General features: G+C 33.1%; 1 protein-coding gene across 1 annotated transcript in view; it reads left to right on the forward strand.

The window, feature by feature from the left end:
* Positions 1-21,064, forward strand: part of LOC107418355 (serine/threonine-protein kinase ATM) — a 39,419-nt gene that overhangs the window by 10,407 nt on the left and 7,948 nt on the right. The window contains exons 16-60 of the mRNA XM_060814278.1: positions 162-210; positions 604-675; positions 1,528-1,683; positions 1,776-1,865; positions 1,951-2,138; positions 2,620-3,208; positions 3,311-3,382; positions 3,520-3,666; positions 4,021-4,143; positions 4,339-4,466; positions 4,745-4,901; positions 5,926-5,972; positions 6,070-6,133; positions 7,280-7,354; positions 8,054-8,173; positions 8,392-8,577; positions 9,398-9,519; positions 9,605-9,674; positions 9,837-9,964; positions 10,153-10,294; positions 10,397-10,537; positions 10,660-10,758; positions 10,861-10,907; positions 11,097-11,286; positions 11,404-11,625; positions 12,254-12,325; positions 12,911-12,980; positions 13,361-13,478; positions 13,592-13,715; positions 14,718-14,855; positions 14,953-15,048; positions 15,508-15,555; positions 15,659-15,763; positions 15,916-16,002; positions 16,469-16,780; positions 16,917-17,026; positions 17,675-17,741; positions 17,820-17,894; positions 18,446-18,568; positions 18,946-19,110; positions 19,189-19,287; positions 20,214-20,365; positions 20,470-20,671; positions 20,756-20,803; positions 20,926-21,009. Coding sequence (XP_060670261.1) covers positions 162-210; positions 604-675; positions 1,528-1,683; positions 1,776-1,865; positions 1,951-2,138; positions 2,620-3,208; positions 3,311-3,382; positions 3,520-3,666; positions 4,021-4,143; positions 4,339-4,466; positions 4,745-4,901; positions 5,926-5,972; positions 6,070-6,133; positions 7,280-7,354; positions 8,054-8,173; positions 8,392-8,577; positions 9,398-9,519; positions 9,605-9,674; positions 9,837-9,964; positions 10,153-10,294; positions 10,397-10,537; positions 10,660-10,758; positions 10,861-10,907; positions 11,097-11,286; positions 11,404-11,625; positions 12,254-12,325; positions 12,911-12,980; positions 13,361-13,478; positions 13,592-13,715; positions 14,718-14,855; positions 14,953-15,048; positions 15,508-15,555; positions 15,659-15,763; positions 15,916-16,002; positions 16,469-16,780; positions 16,917-17,026; positions 17,675-17,741; positions 17,820-17,894; positions 18,446-18,568; positions 18,946-19,110; positions 19,189-19,287; positions 20,214-20,365; positions 20,470-20,671; positions 20,756-20,803; positions 20,926-21,009 — 5,719 coding nt within the window. The remainder of the gene's footprint in view (positions 1-161; positions 211-603; positions 676-1,527; positions 1,684-1,775; positions 1,866-1,950; positions 2,139-2,619; positions 3,209-3,310; positions 3,383-3,519; positions 3,667-4,020; positions 4,144-4,338; positions 4,467-4,744; positions 4,902-5,925; positions 5,973-6,069; positions 6,134-7,279; positions 7,355-8,053; positions 8,174-8,391; positions 8,578-9,397; positions 9,520-9,604; positions 9,675-9,836; positions 9,965-10,152; positions 10,295-10,396; positions 10,538-10,659; positions 10,759-10,860; positions 10,908-11,096; positions 11,287-11,403; positions 11,626-12,253; positions 12,326-12,910; positions 12,981-13,360; positions 13,479-13,591; positions 13,716-14,717; positions 14,856-14,952; positions 15,049-15,507; positions 15,556-15,658; positions 15,764-15,915; positions 16,003-16,468; positions 16,781-16,916; positions 17,027-17,674; positions 17,742-17,819; positions 17,895-18,445; positions 18,569-18,945; positions 19,111-19,188; positions 19,288-20,213; positions 20,366-20,469; positions 20,672-20,755; positions 20,804-20,925; positions 21,010-21,064) is intronic.

Below are 21,064 nucleotides of genomic sequence, written 5' to 3' on the forward strand. Positions count from 1 at the left end.
AAAAAGAAAAAAAAAGAAAGAAAGAAAACTTTCTGGTTAACCTTCCTCTTTCTTTCTTGAAACACTCATCCCCCTGTTTTCCTCACTAACTTGCCATCTGAGCTATATTTGATCGTTTAATTGATATTCAGATTAAGCTAATTGAATATTGTGATATCCAGGTCCATTTTATACTTCATTTCGTGTTACTTTTCGAGGAAAGGTTCTCAAGTAAGTGCGCTCTGGAATATTTTTAAAATTTTACTTGTCCAGCATTGTCTTAGTAGTTGAATTTAATCAAGCCTTGTAGATATATTTTTGAGTTAATGTATTTTTAAGTTCCATTCTGTTTTAACTGGGTTTCAGCTGAGTTTCTATCACATTCATTATTCATACATAGACATGGACATGCACACATTTGCAGATGTAGTTCAGTTATAGATGAAGTAGGATTTTAGCCAATTTGGACTTGCTGGCTTATATCCTTTGTAAGTCTTATCTTTCTAGCTGAGACCTTAGCACTGTGTAATGTTGATAAGGTAGTTCTAGGTCATACAAAGCTTGAATAAGGAACTGTGCAATGTAACTATTCTGTTATATCTTTGTGTGTTCGTGTTCTTGCAGGGTGATCTTCAAGACATTTTAAATCTGAGGAAAAACCTCCTGAAAGCTGTTCTGGGCCATCTTAATTGGCAGGTTTTGAATGAAATGGGATACGTTCTTATTCCTTTTATTTTTATTTTTACATTAGATTTATTCTTATCCTAGGTTTTCTCTTGTTGCTATTTGTTATTTTAATGAGTGGTTCGATTCTTGTATGCTAATGTTACCTTGGTGAACTACTACGAGATGGTAAAATTGATATTTGATGAGAAAAAGAAAAGTATTTCCTGTTGAAATGAAAAGTTTTATGTTAACTTTTAATTTGTATTAATGTTTTATGATTTCTGGTGTTCTTGTATCTTGATTTTGTTTTGAATGGTACCATTAATTGAGGAAAAAATTGTTTTCTTTTTTGTTTCCGTTCCTCCCCCCACCCCCCCCTTTCCCGCCCCTCTTCAAGTTAAGTGATTGGTTACGTTGGCTAAAAGAACAGGAATGTTTGTTAAACATTCTAAGACTAGTGGTACACTAATTTTTGGAAGATTCTATTAATAGACCTTACTCTCTTAGTTTATTTTACATTTCTTGTGGAGAGAGCTGGTTTGTTGTCAGTTGCTTCTTCACCTGCCTGCCTGTCTACTTTATCGTTAACTACTAAAATATAAATTTTCACCTCAGGTAAAAAGATGTTAATGCTTTACTTCAACAGGTTTTGATACCTATTTGGTTTTATTCTCCATTCTAAAGACCACATACTCCCAACCTGCTAAACTATTTTTGACACCAAATCTTCATTTGATTTGTCTATCTAATTTCATGGTATATTGTCTGGTTCTCCATTATAAAGACCTCATACTCCTGACCTGCTAAACTTTTTTGAAACTAATCTTCATTGGATTTGTCTATCTAATTTGATGGTGTATTGTCTGGTTCTTTCTTATGCAGGAGTCTTCCATGCTGAGTGAGCACATAGTTTTGTTGTTGCCTGCAGCTGTTTATGCTCTTTCGGCTGGTTATGCTCCTTTTTTGCAACGTTTCAAAGAACTTCCCTTATGGTATCCTTTTGTAGATGTTAATGAGGCCATAAATGACTTGGTTAAGGTATATTTTGTACTGGTTCTAGTGAATTTTGAATCTCATATAACTTATTTTCACTTATAAAACTGAAATTAGATTGTGATTTGTATTTGTAGATGGTAGACTCTGAGCATTATTGTCTGCCTGAACTTTTTGACTGTTCTGTGGAAGTACTTGCAAAAATTGATATGGATACTATAGTTGAGGTAGTGGAATATTGTTCAATAACTGCCGAATGTATTGGGTTTTGGTTTGATTTGTATGTTTTAGACACATTTTTATCATTTTCAGATTTTGCCTTCCCAAAACCATGCAAGTGTACATTTTCCCTGGCAGTTAAGAAATTCTCTTTTGCATGAAGTGGAAACCTTTATACTTGGAGATCCAGTGGACAAGGACATTGAAAAGATGTCTCTATCACATGTATTCTTTTTATGTGCTCTCTTGTCAAACTTCATTTATGGGTTTGTCTTGACAAGGTTTGTTCTATCTTCTTATCCACATCCTGGACTTGATACTGTGAATTTGATTTATTTTGTTATTTTGTTTGAAAGCTATAATTGTATATATTAACCCACTAGGAGACAACTAATTTGGTGGATTCTCTTTTTGGCCTAGTTGACCAGCTGGTTTTATTTTTAGAAGGCCATGTGTTGATGCTATGTTGGAATTGACATCTGATCTTAATTAAGGAAACTAGCATTTGACCTTATCAGAAGGCTTTGATCTTTGCTTTCTTTACTAGTATTTTGATTCATCCTGAGCCAATTCCTCTTATGTTGTAAACTTTGGAAATGATTGAACTTTGATTTTATATCTGGTCATGAGATTTTTTTTTTTTTTTTTTTTTGGGGTGGAATTTGAAGACAATTCTATGTTCTGTTAAACCTACGAACGTTTTTGTCATTGATTTGTCCATCATAGTTGTTCTGTATGCTTCACGTGTTCTGATCCTTTCAGGCAACGAGAAAAGGATTCATCATTCCTGTCAAAAATGGGACAGAACCTGATAGAGTTGCTGGAGGGAGCTGTAAATTTAATTCAAGAAAACCACAATGAAATTTTGTCTGACTCTATTTTTAGTGGAAGTGCTCTCATGGCTTCCTTCAGGAGTTTTGTTTACTCCCCTATCTTCATACGACAGAACGAACAAAACTTTACGGATATCCCACTTTATGGTGTGGTGATCCAATCCACGAAGAGGCTTTTAGAAGCACTAACTAAGGTTTATAAAGAATATTCTAGTTGTGTAATAAGTGGTCAGTCTGACACCACACCGCAACCCTCATCTGGATGTGATACTCCTGTGAACAACACTTACTCGGTTGATAATGACAAAAACAGGATTGTAGACATTGAGTTGGATATAAATGATGATTCTAGAGATGTGAATAGTTTCGTTGTGGGTGGCAAAATTTCCAGTGTATCTCCTTCTGCAGAAAAATGGAAGTTTGGTATGATATCACTTATTTCAAGGTTTTTCCCAGTTCTACATGTTTTTACACGGGATATTCTGTTTGAACTACTGGATGAAGAATGCAATTCAAAGGTATATATAATGATTTATAAAGATATATTAATTTACAAGAATCCATACATTCAAAAGTTATATTATCTCTTATTTTTTATTTTTATTTTTTATTACTTTCAGGTGCGTGAAAGAATTATCTACGAGCTTTGTAAACATCCATATTGGTCGTCTTCTACAAATATTGCAGATTTGGTATGGGAATAAATGGACTATGGTCAAGTTAAAATTCAGAAAATATTCATTATAAACAGATGGCTTCCTATTTTATTGCTTGGGGAATATGAATACTTATACAAGGTTAGATTACTGACTGTATTATACTTGTGCAGGTCAATGTTATGAATGACATGGTTAAGATGCAACTTGATCTTAAGCTTGACTGTGTTAATATATTAGATGCTATTTATACTTTGCTTAGGACTTTATTGTCCTTGGACACCTACAAGAAGGATTTGAGGGATATAGAATCTCAGCAGGTATTTTAAGTTTTATTTTACTTCAACTTTATCTTATGATACAAGAGCATATATGTCATCATCAATTTTAATTTTTTTGTTCCTGAGGATAAATAATGTTAGTAAGAAATGGTACATAGATACTTGTCTGCTTTATCTTTTAGGATCGCATCTTGTTTCAAAATTCAAGTAATGTTTTCTTATGCTTACTGCCATTGTTTCAAATTGGTGGACCTGCTTTGATTCCTTCAGCACTATTATTTTGCAAATAAATTTAATTTACCTATGAAAAGATCACGCATCAAATATTAATTTATAGTGTTTGACATATTCAGAGTTCATTTTACTTCTATTAACTAGCTGGTTTTGCTACAGTGCTTGGTACATCTCAGGGATCTGGTGATCAAAGTTTCTGATCATCATCTTGATTGGTTCGGACGTGTTAAACTAATTGATTGCATATGTGATTTTGTTTTACTTAGTCCTCAAATTGGTCAGGTAATCTTTCTTTTATTGTTTCCATGAAGATATGATTATCTTTTCTTTTCTCACTCTCTCCTTTTTTTTTTTTTTTTCCTTTAATATATGAATAAGAAACAAAACTTTATTTATAAGTAATATCATTCAGTGCACATGAACTTTATCTCCTGGGATCCTCACGTTCTATGGTTAATGTGGTGTAACTCTCTACAGACAATGATTGAAAGGCTACTATTATTGCTGAAAGATTCTGATTATCGAGTTAGGTTCTCTTTGGCTAGGCAGATTGGTGTTCTCTTTCAAACGTGGGATGGACATGAAGAATTGTTTCAAGACATCTGGTGGGTTATACTGCATTATTTAGTGCTTGTGGTTATACTTAACACGTATTGGCTCTTTCTGTCTTTTGCGTTGACATGTCAAACAAACCAACTTGGATCAACAATTTGGATGACCAATGAAGTTATTAATTTGCTTATCATTATTTTTTTAGAGCTGTACCTAGTGATATTTTTCATTTAAGATTTCATTCAAGATGTAAGTTTGATCAGCCAAAAATAGAATTAGCAACGTTTACCATGTCATATTAAAATCTCTTTTCTGTATGGCTGTTTTCTAGTTCCAACTTTGGTGTCATGTTGGTGTTTTCGTCAAAAGAAAAACTTGTTACTGCAAGTGAGGTCCTAGCTGCTGGTCCACAGCCTCAAACTACAATGGAAACGATTCTCATCACTCTTATGTATCTTGCTCTGCATAGTGAGAAAATAGAAATTGAGGTATTATGCTGCTTTCTTTACTTTTAAATTATTCTCCTGAACTTTTGCATAGAACAAAAGGAAGGCTGATGAATTGAAAAAGAAGCTAAGAAATCCGAAGATATGATTGTTAAAATTAAATCCCTAATTAGAGTAACCAAAATCAAAAAAAATTTAATACTTAAATTTAAATGTAGGTTATAACCAATGTGTAGATATAGATTAAAATTGTAATTGTGTAATTGAAGCATGCTTCTAACTTTATAAAGTTTATGGTCTATTAGCAAGGATCTTGTGCAACCTTAGTGGAAGAAGGCCTAATATCCAACATGATGAATGAGAAAATGTCAGATGATTTGAACACTTTTTTAAAATGTTTAATTTTAGAAGGCATGCTTAAAATTCTCACCTTTGTTTAATTTTCATTTCCTGAAATCTTCTCTATCACTATCGAGATAAGGCTACATTTAAACGATGGTGCACAATTATACAAAGTTCTACTGGCAAATTCTATTAATTGTATTTTGTGTTATCTTGATTTACATAGTTTGGTCCATTTCCTATGGCATAACTTTTAGGTGATGTATCCAAACATGCTATTTGTGCCTAATTGTCAAGTTGTTCTTTTGTTTGAATCTTGAAAACTGTCAATTTTTTTATTTTAATTGTATTACACTTGTGAAGTACAATTTTCGCCCTGTTATATGGTGGAGACCTCCTCATGAGAGGAAGTGCTAATTATCTATTATGTTAGCTTCATAGACATAATTAGGCCCATTTCCTAATCAATAGCTTGAGGTTTTGGGATTGATGGCGATTTAACATATTCCTTGAGAAGTGTACTTGAGGTTTATGTTAACTACAGAGAACATGCAGATTGCCTGCATTGGTGCTTAGGAACATAAATGCATAAAAATGGTTGTAGTCACTGTTCAGCTGGAAAAAGTACTAAATAATTGATCTAATGATTTTTTTTATTAGCCGGTTTTGCTAACTTTATTGATGAGCTGTTCATTCATTTGTTAAATCTCTACGTTATTTGCAGGCTGTGTTTATGATTTGTGTGGTTTCTGCCATGGATCCTTGCCAGAGGTACTATATTAAACTCTATTTTGCAGATTTTAAGTTGCATTTATGTTTTTATGTGATTAGTTCCTTCTCTCATCTTTTGTTTTTGTTTTTTCTCCAGAGAATTGGTGGCTGTGGTACTTGATAATCTTTCTAGTAAGCTTCAGTACCCAACTCGGTTTAAGGTGATAATTCTTTCTTTTCTTCTTTAACGGAAAACATTACTTTTAGTGATAAAAAAAGAACACATTAGTACATCACTGAAAATCAAAGAGGATGAGAAATCCTTGAAGACATTAAAAATGATGTTTAATTACATCATCTCCTTAGAATATTCAATAAGATTAAAGAATTGGGATATAGTGTATACCTAAACTCCTTTTAAGAAGTACCTAAAAAGAAGGTGAAATTGATAAAATCCCATGAAATCCTTACATCTTTTTCTCCTACCTTCAAAAGTCCCAGCATTTCTTTCCACCCATAATGACCAAAACATAGTCATCATTGAAATCCTGCTTATTCCAAAGAAGTTCCCTCATTTTGCTGCCCCTCAAACCATTAAACTTTCTAATCAGTAAAATAATAAGATTGGGGTATTGATCCATAACCAACCCTGCATCCTTCACCAGCCAAGATCATAATATAGCAGCTCTCTTCTTGATGAAAGAATAAATTGTCAATGGCTTCAGTGTTTTTACTACACATTGCTCACTAAAATGAAAATAAACTAACAAAAGGTCTTCTTTTTTTGTTATATATCATGTATAAGTAGCTTGCCATGCACAAGAAGCCAAACAAGCATTTTAACCTTGGTACACACGCTTTCCATGTTATGTGAAAAGGCTCAAAACTTATAGGGAAGTGTCACTAAACCTGATTCAACTCTCCTATGGTACCAGTTTTGATGAATTTAATTTCCACTATCTTATCGACCTGTTTGGGTTAACTCACCTGTTCAAGAAAACGCTCAAAAGAATACAAAATCAGCAACTTCTCTGTAATTTATATTGTGTAAGAAATTAAATTTCCAAGAAATGAGGAATTTGGAACAACTGAAGACACCAAATTACAGATAAATAAATCTTTTACTCTTGATAATCAATAAAACAAGGGAACATTAAGGGAAAAGGTTGGTCTTGCCACCAATCATTTCCCCAAATCAAATAGAAATCCCCCTTACCCACACACCATTTGTACAGCTTCCAAAAAAATGATAATGACCCTGGGAAATAAATTTCTATCCTTTCTGAGGAAACATGGTCATTCTATGAAATATGAATTTACAGCTTCCAACTTTCTGATAGTGTGAACCTTTCAAATTTATCTTACAGTACTTGGAGGAGCTAATGGGATCGATTCTCTTTTGTTGGGTTGCTTGTAATGTTAATTTAGCTGCACTACTTGAGGTAATGTGCTTTAATTTGTGCACTATGTCCTTTATGGTTAAGTCTAAGACAATGTGAAGAGCTTCTACTTTCTTTCAACTCCAACATGGTCGGAGCTTTCTAATGAATGTTTCATGTGTTACACCTCATTTAATACATATTTTGATATTCTTTGAAGAGGTGGTTTGATTGATTTTTTCTTGACATTCCCATATTGAAACATGAGTAGCATTCAACCTGGAATAACAATTCGGTTGATGCTTCTTATCATGAATAAAAGAGATGTGCACTTTGGAATCCAGAATTCATCATATTACTTCTAGATCTTGATTTCAGGCTCGAAAGTTTATAATAATGCTATAAGTGATGTAAAAATTTTTGATGGGATCAAAAGATTAAAGAATGCTATGAATATTGTGTGTAGCCTAGTTACCTTGAGATACCCTTTTTATTGGTTGGTATTGATCAAATCATGGTGTATGTACTTCAAGCTATTTATCATGTGGGATCCTGGTTTGGATGTCAGAGAATTATTTTTGAAGATCTTTGTCCTACTTTTATTTTTTTATTTTTGTTTTATTATTTATTTTGTATTGTTCATCCAAATTTTCCAATCCCTTTTTAGTAACTTTTCTGTTACCTGTAATGTTGTTTAATTCAAGTTTTCGGTGTTGGTTCATATCCATAAATATAAAATCTGATTGCTTAAATCTTTTTCAGATAAGACCACTCTTTGTAGCAGATGCCGAACCTAGTTATTTCATGCAGTATTGTTGTCGTTGGCTTCTTCCAGCTCTGCTTTTGCATGAGAACAGGACCAATCTCTGTTGGGTTGCCAAGGTATGATTGACTGTGTCATGAACCTTAGTTTGGATGGATATTTATTTTGGCATCTAGATTTTTCATGTATATGTTTTGTATTTATTTCCCTCTTCAGCATCAAACTAACACCAAACAATGAGCCAACCCTTCAATTTTAGTATTCTTTTTATCTTTTCTTTTATGAAAATTTCTCTCTTAGATTTGTTGTTTTATCTAACAGGATTATTTTATTTCAGATAGCTTGTCAACCTTTGGAAGTTCTGGTGAAAAATCACTTTGTGCAGATTTTTTCAGTATGTATGGGATTGCATTGCAGTAAGACATCTGATCAGGAAAAGGCTGTAAATATGCTTCAGAGTTCAATTTTGCAGCTTGCTCAAATATCTGAGAGTGAACGAGACACACTAATAAAGAAACATATGGTTCCCTCCTACTCCTGTAGATTCTTTTGCATGATTATTCTGAAGTTCAAATTTGATGCCAACATGAGATGCATGATATTCTTCATTTAATTCTTTACTCTGAAAATTTATTGCTGAAAACTCTTATCCTTTTTTTGACATTTGACATGTTTCTAGTTTATACCTTTGTGTGTAGTAATATTAGCTAACCAAGTGCCAGTCCATATTGCATCTTGGTATATCCTCTGTCTAGTATACTTCACTTTCACTCTGAATGTAAAAGGTCTTTTGTACGGTTTACAAAGAATGGAAAGACAACCCAAGAGATCTATATGCTCCTTGAGAGTATATATTATCCCTATCCCTAATGAATTGAAAGATTAATTTATATTGGAAAGATGCTCTTTGTAAATGCAATTGCCAGTTTTTTGTCTTATTGTTTTTCCTTTTTCTTTTTTCTTTTTTTTTTTTTAAATTTTTTATAATAATCTTCAAGGATTTTTTTATCTGATCTTTGTACTGCATGGTTTTTTATTATAAATAATCTTCTTATGAATAAAAGCAAATTTGTCTTCAACTGGATACTGTTTTTCCTATTCTGTAATGGTACTATATAAGTGAACCTTTGCACGGTGAATGGTCATTGTGAAGTCAATTTAGTTCTTTCATTATTAATAATTATTTTATCTTACCAATCTTTTTGCATCTTTGCATGTTTTAACTCTTAATTGTGCTGATGCTATAGTCATCTATGGTTAGATACAAGGTTTTTTATTCATCAAGACTAAGAATTTGTATTTTTAGGTGTCTATTGTCAGCCACTAAGAATTTGTATTTTTAGGTGTCTATTGTCAGCCACACTCTATCACTTGCCTCTTGTGCATCAGATCCTGTTGTGCCATTCTTCTCTCAGGAAACAGTTGCAAAAGCAATTCGAACAGTTGTTGATGGCTTCTTGGAGATGTAGGTTACTTTCTCAGCAATCTTAATATAGCTTATTCCTTTTTCTGAAGTTCTCTGAGTTTCCTTTTATTGGACACTCTTGTAGGGAGGATTATCGTGCAAGTTTTGGTGTTATTGACAAGATTAACATTTTTCGTCCAGATAGAGTTTTCATGGTGACAAGGCAGTTTTTGATATTCATTTGAATATATATATATATATATATATAAATCTTTTTCTTTTTTATTTTATTTTATTCATAATTTTCGTTTTATTCTATTCCTTTGTCCATTTGACATGACCTGTGAATTCTTTAAAATTGCTATTGCATTATGCAGTTTATTGTAGAACTGCATTATAAAATTGCAGCAGCAATGCATCATAGGCATAAATGTCATAGATTGGCTGGAATTGAGGTGCTTGTAGATGTTCTTGGACACAGAGCTGCTGTTTCAAGCACAACCAAGTGAGTTACAATATGAGGCTTCATGGTTACTTTATATTACTTGTTATTGTTGATAAGACTGGTTAGAGTTGCAACTTTTGCACAATTTATTTGTGTTATATTGTACGGGGCTGAATTTTTTTGTACATTTTTCATGTTGCAATCTGCCAATCTCATATTTCTTATTATCAATAATTTCTTAAATGCAGTTATCTTTTCAATATGGTTGGTCAATTCATTGGTTGCTATGCTTTACAAGATCAATGTTGTCGTATCATTTCTAAATTGCTAAACACTTTTAAAAGTAACCCATCCAAAGAGATGATTAATGTTCTTGGTGAGCAGCTTCAGGTATATCTTCCTTTTGATTCATGATGGTTTTATTGTTTTTTTTTTTGATTGTTCCCCTCACTCAAGTTTTATTTGCTTTATTCTGATTATTATTTGATGCAGTTTTTGGTGTCTAAGTTGGTGGCATGTTGCATTCCCTCTGAACCTAATACAGGCCAATCTGTCGCTAAATCATCTCAAGTTTTATCTCTGCTCTTCCAGTTAACTGGGGATTCTGATGCATCTCTTTATGACTATATCAGAGTAGCTTTCTATGAACTCAACACACCCCCCCCCCCCTCCCAAAAAAAAAAAAAATAAAAAAATAATAGTTATTTGCATTGGTGGAATTATGGCCTATAATTTGTACAATTTCTCTCTGGCAGGAATTAGAACCTTTCCCTGAAATAGATATTTTTGATGATATCATCAAGTTTCATCAGGAATTGTGCCTGGCCTACTCTCCGCGAGATCATTTATTGAAGGTGGGAGAGCGTTAACCGTGTATGGTTTTAACATACTTGGATATATTGTTTATGTAATCTTGCTTATAACAAATTGTCACATTGCAATTTGCCCCTTGTCAGTTTGTGAAGAGATCTTGCTACCTTCCTCCACGATTACTTATGTTGAGGTAATTTTATGAATCACTAAATACAATCTTGTTTTTGAATTCAATGAATAAAATGAAACTTATTTTCCTATAGCAAATAAAATGCAATCTGAATGATTACTTTGCATTTTTGTAGAATTTTAACTTTGAGTGAATATTGCTCGATAAGTTAGTTTGAGATGCTTTGTGCAATCTGGTATGTTCTTGCAGTCTCCAAGCACTGCACAAGAAATTACTTTCACAGGAAACATTTCAGAGTGAAGCAAATGAAGATCTTCTGAAAGATAAAAATTGGCATCTTGATCATGAAATTGTGGATGCAGTCTGGACACTTGCACGCATATGTAGTTCAAATGACGCAAATAGTGCAAGGATCTTGGTCTCTGATTTCATCTCCAGGGTACTGTTATTGGAGTTTTTATGTTTTATTTGATCACATTTTTTGTGTATTCACTCCTAGACATTTTCATTATATGTTTTGCAAAAATTTGCTCATATTTGTCCATTGTGAATGCAGGTTGGTATTGGGGACCCACATTGTGTTGTTTTCCATCTTCCTGGGAGCTCTAGTAATGTTCATGCATGCAAACCTATTAATCATGAATTGATGTCGGAAGTCAATTCTCATGTCGATGCTTGCATATCTGAAGATCTTCTGATCGCTCTTCTCAAACTTTTAAAAAAGTATCTTATGGATGATTCTGTCAAAATAGTTGATATTACATCTCAAACTCTTCGGGTGGGTTTTCGACATGCATTTGGATTTGAAGGTTTTTTGAGTTCTATGAAAGTTAATCAGTAGCTCGGTTGGTCTGATTTGTGGCAATGAGTTTAAAACCTGACCTGTGATTTGTTCATTTTGAACTACTTTCTACATTCTTTTATTAGAAGATAGTGTTAAGTCATTGAAATGGTGGCTTGTGCTTATTGTTGTAGAACACTAGACATACTTCTTATGGTTGGTTAGCTTCCTGACTGCCCCTTTTTTAACCATTTTCAACTTTGCATGATCCATGATAGAATTATGTGTTTATAAATTATAGTTAACTTATTGAATCTGAGAATTTGAGGTTTCCTGCACTCTATTTGTATCATATTACAAAGCAGTTCATATTATTTATTTGACACATGCATTAGTTTGGTGAACTGAGTGTATGATATAGCATGGTGTGAGTTTGTATATTTTGATGATCGTGACACTAACATACAAATTTTAAATTTTGTTGGTACTATCATACATTTTAGTGGTTAATACATTTTTAAGATCTTGCATTATCATTTCAAAGCTATAATATTGTGCATATTTCTTATTGAGCGAATTCATTTATTTTCTTACTGAGTAAAAGACATTTGCTTTCTTTAATCAGGGAATTCTTTCAACTGAAAGGGGTCAAAGAACTCTACAATCATTTGATTCTTATGAAAGGTCTCTTATTGAGGTGATTGTCCGTTTTTTACATGTTTCATGAAGACACTCACTTCAAGTTATAAATGCTGTGAAATCTTTTTCCTGGAAACATTGAACAAAAATATTTGTATGTTGGCATGTTACTATATGAAGTATTTACCATATTGCTTGGTATCAGAATCAGCACCTGCAAGTTCATTGTTTTTCTTCACTTTTATTGAACTTTTTGCTTGATGATGGTTCAATGTTTTCCTCAGGGTGTGAGTTTCTGTAGCCGGTAGGTTAAAAAATTCGAAGTAGTAAAAAGGTTTGGAACTAGACAACTAGTATCATGTGCAGATTTGTGGAAGTTAAAGAACTGCTTGTTGAAACAAAGGGATTGCAAAAGATAATGAAGTGAAGGCATTGAAGGTCTAATAGACATAACATATGGGAAGCCAAACGGGGCAGTACATCCCACTATTTTTAGGATTGTTTGTAAAATTTGTTGAGACTGGAGCATGCCACTATTCTGCCTTCTTTCATCCTGACTTTTATTTTTTTGTTATTCAAACCTACTTACACTCGACTCTGGTATACGCGCTTAAAACATACATAAATTTATACTTATTTGCAGGTTCACTCTAAAGGTATTAATTTTGAAGTTGTAGAGAAGTTACTTTTGGATCTGGAGAGGAAGTTTAAAGGTACAGTTTTGAAACTCTTTATATCTCTTTAAGGTGTTGTTAATTGGTCATGATAAAAATGAAGGTAGCAATATGTAATTGTGAAGGATGTCAAACTTTTTGCCGCATAAATGTGCTTTTTTTTATTTTATTTTATTTTATTTCTTTTTGTGGGTGTCTTGAATCATCATGACTTTAATCCAAAACATAGATGAACTGAGCTAATATATGACTTCAATTTACTTTTCATATAATTTTAATTTTTCCCGTCCCCTTTCTTTTTGCTTTGATTTTATATCATTTAGTTTCTAGTGTTAAATAAAATGTCTTCTTTTTGTCTCCTTGTAGTTTATCTCATTGTATAGTGTTTAATTCAATTGATTTCTTAAATTTATTATCAGCTGAGGCAATTTCACTGGATAAGTCTACTCGATGGATGACACGTGGTAAAACTTTTGAGGCGTGGATTTGTCCACTTTCCTACTTGCTATGTGGCTACTGCAGTGATGTGATTCTAAGGTATTCTTTTTTCTTTTTGCTTTAAGAGTTTATAAATTCTTATATGTTCCGTTGAGATTTCAATATAGTTGATTTGGTTAAATGAAATAATTAGATTGACTTTCTGCTTTCAGATTATGTCAGGATATTGTATTTTTAAAAGCTGAAGTTGCTGAGCTCCTATTCCCAAGTATTTTCGTTAATCTGGCTGGAAGGAGGGATATAGATATAGATCTTCAGAGTTTGATCTCTTTGCAGGTTGGTTTTTCGAGCTATTTTGGTCTTCTACTAAATTTTTAAACATAGTACTCTGTAAAGTATTAAATGCATCTCTGAGATTTCCCACATGAGAGGAGGAATTGAAATTTAGAATAGATGAAACTTATGGGTAATCAAGAATGCAGGCAAATTAGGGTGTAATGAGCTGATTGAGCTGAACCTTAGAATTCTTGTAGTAACAAAATTTTGGAATATCTTGTTCAAGATTGGCTCAGCTCGAGTTTAGCTTGGCTCAACTATAAGATGAGTTTGATCTCGACCTTGAGCTACTGGTGCTTATTTGTCCTTTTAAAGCTTAGTCCAAACATTTTTCAAGGCTATAAAGTTTGAAACATTTAATTCCTTAATTTTATTTATACCACTAAATTCTGTATGCTTTTGATTTGTTTTATTATAATTTTTTTTTATTTTTTATATATAAATGCAAGTCATATTGTTTTGTATGATTATTGGGTATTAGATTAAAGTATTCTTTGTAAGCTAGATGTTAATAAATTATGCTATACTGCAAGGTCTGGAAGAGGAAGAAAATTCAAAATATGAATAAGAATTCTTATCTTTTGAGGATGCAGCTTTTAGAGAGGTAGAAAGTGGACAATATGGCTGTCATTTGGTAGTTGGTTTTGACTATTATGCAACATTCAGAACTTTAAGAAAGATAGGTTCCTGTTTGTTTAACTATCTGTCTCATGAGAAATTAAATTCCATGTTAGTTAGGCCTCATGGGTTCGTTCATCTGTCATATGGTACTCATATAATATACTTTCCTTTTTCCTTTACTAACATAACGTAACGTAACTTTAATTTAGTAATTGATTTCATCCAATATGTTATGTATCAGATAATAATTATTTCAGTATGACTTACTTTTAGTTTGGTTAGATATTTCATCACAATTATGTGAAACTTCGGTGCTAAAGTTTGAATTCTTGTGGTCTTTTGGATGTGAAAAGTTGATCTTTTTTGTCTATTTATATGCAGGTGGAGAATCATATATTCACAGCGTCTAACATGTTAGTCAAATCAATTCAAGTTTTTCTTAATACCCTCAATGAACTTCGTTTATGTCATATAATGGAAAGATCTTCTTTTCTCCCATCAAAGCGAGAAAGTTCTAAGGTAATTGTGTGCAGATCATTCATATAGTTGTTCTGTATGATGGCTTTTGAGAGCTTCTAATTGATAAATATATATATTTTTTTCTTGTTGTGCCAAGTCTTCTACCCATGGCTCTAAAATCCGTTCTACTTCTGGAAAGGCTAGATCCTCAGCGTCGACTGGAAATGCAATGTTAACTGCATTATGGAACAAGGTTATTTTTTTAATGCACTTTTGATCACAAAAATTACAGTGCTTTGCTCTTTGAAATCTTTAAAATAAAAAGTTGGGTTCAGCTAAGTTTAAGGGCTTAATAAACTGAGTTCATGGTGTTTATCATGGTTCTCATAGTCTGATGCGTGTTGTTTTATTTATTATTTATTTTTTCTTGGTCATAATTATTTTTTTTTTTATTTGGTTGGAGAGAAATAGCAGCGGGTTTTGTTGGAGAAGAAATTCTCTTATGGTGTTGAAAGCTACATTTTTGGGGGCCCAACACAAAGAAAAGGCCCTTGTTCATATATATATATATATATATTTTTGTTTTCTTTACACGATTTATTTGCATGCACGTTGTCGACATGTATTATATTCACAGTGCGTTTTTTTATAAATTTATAACTTGTAACTGGGAATAGCTTGTTCTATTGCTTACAGTTATATATGTTTCCAGGTTTATTGGCTTTCCATTGATTATCTTGTTGTTGCGAAGTCGGCAGTTGTGAGTTCCATAGTTTTCTTCTTCTTCTTCTTTTTTCTTTTCCACACCCCTCCCCTAATAGTGTATGGCATTTCCTTTTGACTTGGGTTTTTATGCTTCATAGGTTTGTGGCTTGTACTTCACTGCTGTTATGTATGTAGAGCATTGGTGTGAAGAGAATTTCAAGAGCCTCACATTAGGGAGTCCAGATTTCTCTCACATTGAAATGGTTAGTTGTTTTGACATACTCTTCCATCTGCTTTTTCTCCTGAGATCTTGACATGTTTTTTCTTATAAATTCTTTGGGCATCTCTTGATTATAGAAGTTTGGATGGCAGCAGACAGATAACATTTTTGACTATTTTTATTTTAAATTTCCAGTTACCTCATCACATTGAAATACTTGTGTCAGCAGTGACTCATATAAATGAACCTGATAGCTTGTATGGAATTATCCAGTCCCATAAGGTAAGTAAATATTTAAATTTGTTTCACCTTTTATTAATAGATAACCTCATCTCTAGACCCCACTTCCTTGAATTGGTTATGTTAATTAAATATCTTGAAGCATAAGCAGGTTATGGATCAGTTGATTTAATATTGTTCTCCATGTAGTTAGATTTTTGTAGAAAAAACCCTGTATTGGCAATCCACATTGCCACTAGAAGTTCAATATGTTCTAACCATTGTTGAGCAAGAAAATAAGAAAAGTGCTAACCTGAACTAGGGATATTCCTCCGATACGCCAAACCCTCAAGCCACTTTATTATCTATTTTTCACAAAATATGGTCATTATGCTTGTTCACAATATGTTCAGTATAGCTTTTGGGATCATGTATAATTATTATTATGCTTGTTCACAATATGTTCAGTATAGCTTTTGGGCTCATGTATAATTATTATTTTTTTTCTTTTGTGTTGATGGTATTGAAGTTGACTTCCCAAGCAATCACCTTTGAGCATGAGGGAAACTGGGGAAAGGCTCTTGAGTATTATGACTTGCAAGTACGTTCAGCTGCCTTGGTACAGATGGACTATGGTTCCAAAAGTTCACCCATGAAACAGGATCCATCATGTTTATCCATTACCACAGTGGAAGAACAAATGAGGCAGAGAAACCCATATAAAGGTCTGATTAGATCCTTGCAACAAATAGGTTGTATGCACATCCTAGATTTGTATTGCCAAGGACTGACCTCACAGAAGGGTCAGTTTCAGCATGATCTGGAGTTTTCTGAGTTGCAGGTTTGCTTTATTAATTTTTCTGTCTCATAGTAGATGCATGATTATCAACATTTTCATTTTCCTTCTGGGTTTGACGAGTTTCTGATTTTTTTTGTTGTTCATACTATTTTTATTTATTGTTTTGGTCTATTTGCAGTATGAGGCTGCTTGGCGTGCAGGAAAGTGGGATTTTTCCTTACTTTATGTTGGAGATAACTCTCCAAGTCTGTATGTTAATAATGATCGGTTCAATGAAAATTTGCATAGGTAATACAGATCATTGTTTAGACTTGTTTTCTTATTTCAGCTTGTAAATTTTTGCATCTCTTTTTTTTCTTACTCTTGATGAATGTAGATTATGGGGCTTCTTGAAGTAGCTTCGCCCGGATATAAATGTGTTCATGCAACAGATATTTCTTTCATTTTTGTTTCTAATTGCTTTTTATTCTATTTTCATTATATACTCCTTCTTATACGCAGGTACCTGCAAGTTTTTATGGTGCAGCTGCACGTTCCACCAGATCTTTTCGGGATGTGTAATTCAGAGTTATACATCCCACTAGATATGGTGGGACCATAAAAACTTGCAGGTACCTGCATGTGAGATTTATTCTATTTGATCATACTTTATTTGTGAAAGATATCTGCTGTTTGTGGGTGTAAAATTCCAGGCCTTTTCCCAAGTCTGATAAGAAATTTTTCAATGGATAATTTTTTATGCTGGGATAGTAAATGAAAAACGTTGGTAATATAATATAAACAGAAGCTTTCTAGTATGGATTGTTTAACTGGCAGAACTTTATAAGTTTTTCTATGCATCCCTTGACAAGTAAAGAACAACTTAAGTAAGTGTTATTTTTTTATCTTTCCAAATGTATCTAACATGACATTTATTTCTACTTGTTGGAAATGCAGTTGTTTGAGGGCACTGAAAGAAGGAGATTTTGATGATTTTCATAGAACATTAAAAGATACAAAACAGGTATTTTTGTGCTGCTTGTCTCTTTTTTAGGATGTTGTACTATGTGTAACTGTGCTTATATCTTAATATCTATTTTAGGAACTTGTATGGTCTGTTTCTCGTGCAAGTGAGGAGAGTACTGAACACATCTACTCAGCCATAATTAAACTCCAGGTACTTGATTGCCAAATTTTTAGCTTATGACTCATGAGGCAAGAGGATTTCAAGAATCTGGTCCAAATCCTAATTTATTTTCCTCAAAGATATTAGATTGTAGATTTTCAAATTTATTAAAGTATGCATTAGCTTGATGTACATAGTTGGTTCCACATCCTAACAAACTTAAGCTTTTCAAACCTCAGATTATCCATATGTTTTCTGTTTGAATCTTGGTATCTCCCATTTGGCAGTTCTTCTGTACATGTAAGGTTCACTTTGTTTCTGGTCATTGGACAGGACTCCATCTGACGGGAGTGCTTAAGTGTGTATTGTGTTAGCTTTTTAAACTATGTGAGAGGGGAGTGCTAACAGATTAAGACTACTAGTCTTAGGACATCGAGATGTATGTTTGTCATGTAAATTAGAATGTGTAAATGTATATGGACAACAAAATATTTTGGAAACTAGAAAATTTCAACCAAATAAAATTGTCTGTTTTCTTACCACTTGGCGAAAAGATATATGCTTCAGTTTTTTCTTTTAATTTTCTGCTGTATCACATGCAGATCCTTTATCATCTTGGCATAGCTTGGGATTTACGATGGATAACATCTCTTCATGATGGGAAAAAATTCCACCAGAATAAGCCAAAAGTGATTTCTGAACCAGCAATCCCTGCCATAGACCAGGTGTTTTAAGTAAATCAAACTCTTTTTATGATAAATGATTAGTCATTTTATGTCTAAGTTATGTAAAGCTAGTATATAGATATAGATATGTGTAATAAATCTCAGGTGTGGGTACTTTCATGGTATGGATACACATCCCACCACATTTGGTGGGAACTTGCAGATATCTACATATGAGGAGGACTATAGAAATGCTTGTTTTTTTTTTTTTTTTTTTTTTTATAAAATAAATAAATAATAAATAAATTTATGGTGTGTGTGTGTGTGTGTGCATGTTGCTATATGGTATGGCATGGTCATTTAGTCAAAATATTAATTTACAGCCTAATAAAGTAGATACTTATATGATCTCTAACATGTTTTTGAATGCTGCTTAGTTGTCAAGGCTGAATACAGACTGGAGTTCTATTTTGAATCGAGCACAGCTACATATGAATTTGTTAGAACCATTCATAGCATTCAGGCGAGTTCTACTTCAGATCTTAGGATGCAAGAACTCTACAATGCGACATCTCTTGCAATCTGCATCTACTCTCCGTAAGGTATTATTGGCTTTTCATTATTAGGGAAACGCTGCTTAAGACCAACTCCTGATAAATATGCTTGTCTTTGTTTCACAGGGCTCTAGATATTCTCAAGCAGCTGCTGTTTTGCATGAGCTCAAGTTCCTTTGTGTTGAATCAGGAGAACAATCTTCAGACCTGTATTGGCTTGGAAGGGTATAAGTTTCTATATGCTTTATATATTTATTGGAAGAGCTTTTTCATTTTTTGTCTGAATATGGTTGTTATGGTTTTGTGCTCTTATTTGTTTTTCTTAGCCCTGCATGTTTAGTTGCATATGAATTCCCTAGCTTTAGTGATGTGTTGGAACTTATCTGGACTTTTTTGATACTTATCTTCCCATACTTGCAGACAAACAATATTCAATAACATTCCATAATTGGGTATTATGTACATTTGTTCCATGAGTTTCTTAAATAGTTTCAGTTGGAAATTTGAGATGTGTCCATTCTTAGGACTTAGACAATTTTGAAGGTTCAGACTCTAATGTCATTTTTCATTGTGTACGAGCAATGCAATTATCCTTTTTGCTTTCGGTTTTTTCTTTATGCCCCCGGCTTGTCCAAGTGTAGACTACTTGATATTAAAGCGTCAATCTAAGACTCCAATGTCATTTTTCATTGCACATGAGTGATGCAATTATCCTTTTTGCTTCTCGTTTTTTCATTGTTTGCGCCCCCAGCTTGAAGCTTCACCATTTTCTAATGGAAATAAATCTAATAAATCTTAATATTATATTTGAGGATGCCAAAACCTTCTCCCTTTAAAGTCCTCTTTTCTTAATATGTGGATGTCATCGTTTCTTATGGTGTTCTACTTGTTGAACTGAAAATGGGCCTTTCTGGCATGTTTGAGGAATATTCCTGTGGATCCTCCTTTATTTTTTGGTTCACATACTTTCATTGCATAATCATATATACATATTTATATATGTATATTGTTGAGTAAGGAGAAACACAGGACGCACAATGTCTGAGAGCCTAGGAAACATATATATAATTCTGAAATGTTGGATTAAGCAAAAATGGTTTAAAAATATAACTATTTTACTTCTACTTTAGTAACTATTTGCAAGATTTCAGCTTGAAGAAGCAAAGCTTTTGCGTGCCCAAGGACAAAGTGAAATGGCTATCAGCCTCGCAAAATATATCTCTCAAGAATACCTGTCAAATGAAGAGTCTCCAGGTGTACATCGCTTGGTTGGGAAATGGCTGGCAGAAACTAGATCTAGCAAGTTTGTATCACCTTAAACTAGTCAACAACTTTGTTTTAAGTTTCAGAGATGAAATGCTAATTTGTTTATTTTTCTCTTTTTTAATTTCCATCATGATACTTCAGCTCAAGAACTATTTTAGAGAAGTACTTGAAACCTGCTGTTTCACTTGCTGAGGATCAGAAAACAACGGACAAGAAGTCCATAGAAAGACAAAGCCAAACTCATTTTCAACTTGCACACTATGCTGATGCTCTTTTTAGGAGTTATGAGGAGAGACTTACATCAAATGAGTGGCAAGCAGCAACGCGTTTAAGGAAACACAAGGTACCTCAATGTTATTCAGTATTGGTAGTTTGAGTTACATTATGTCAATAGTTTGCAGCATCATCATTATTGTTGATTCTGCAGACAATGGAATTGGAAGCACTAATTAAACGGCTAAGAAGTTCAGCAAAGGTAAATTTTGACCATTTACTATCTTATCGTTCATTGCATGCTGTAGATTCCAACTCTGTAATGGTATTAATTCCCTCAAAATGCTTTGCCATTTTGAAAATTGTTCTTGTATATTCTTTTAGGGGGATAAGACTGATTATTCAGTAAAAATACAAGAGTTGCAAAAGCAACTTGCACTGGACAAGGAAGAGGCTGAAAAGCTGCAGGTTATCAGTTCTTTTGTTTTGATATTAAATAATTTTTTGTTTTGTTGAATCACTA

The sequence above is a fragment of the Ziziphus jujuba genome, chromosome 2 (assembly GCF_031755915.1).
Source record: "Ziziphus jujuba cultivar Dongzao chromosome 2, ASM3175591v1".
In the NCBI taxonomy this organism is placed as follows: domain Eukaryota; kingdom Viridiplantae; phylum Streptophyta; class Magnoliopsida; order Rosales; family Rhamnaceae; genus Ziziphus; species Ziziphus jujuba.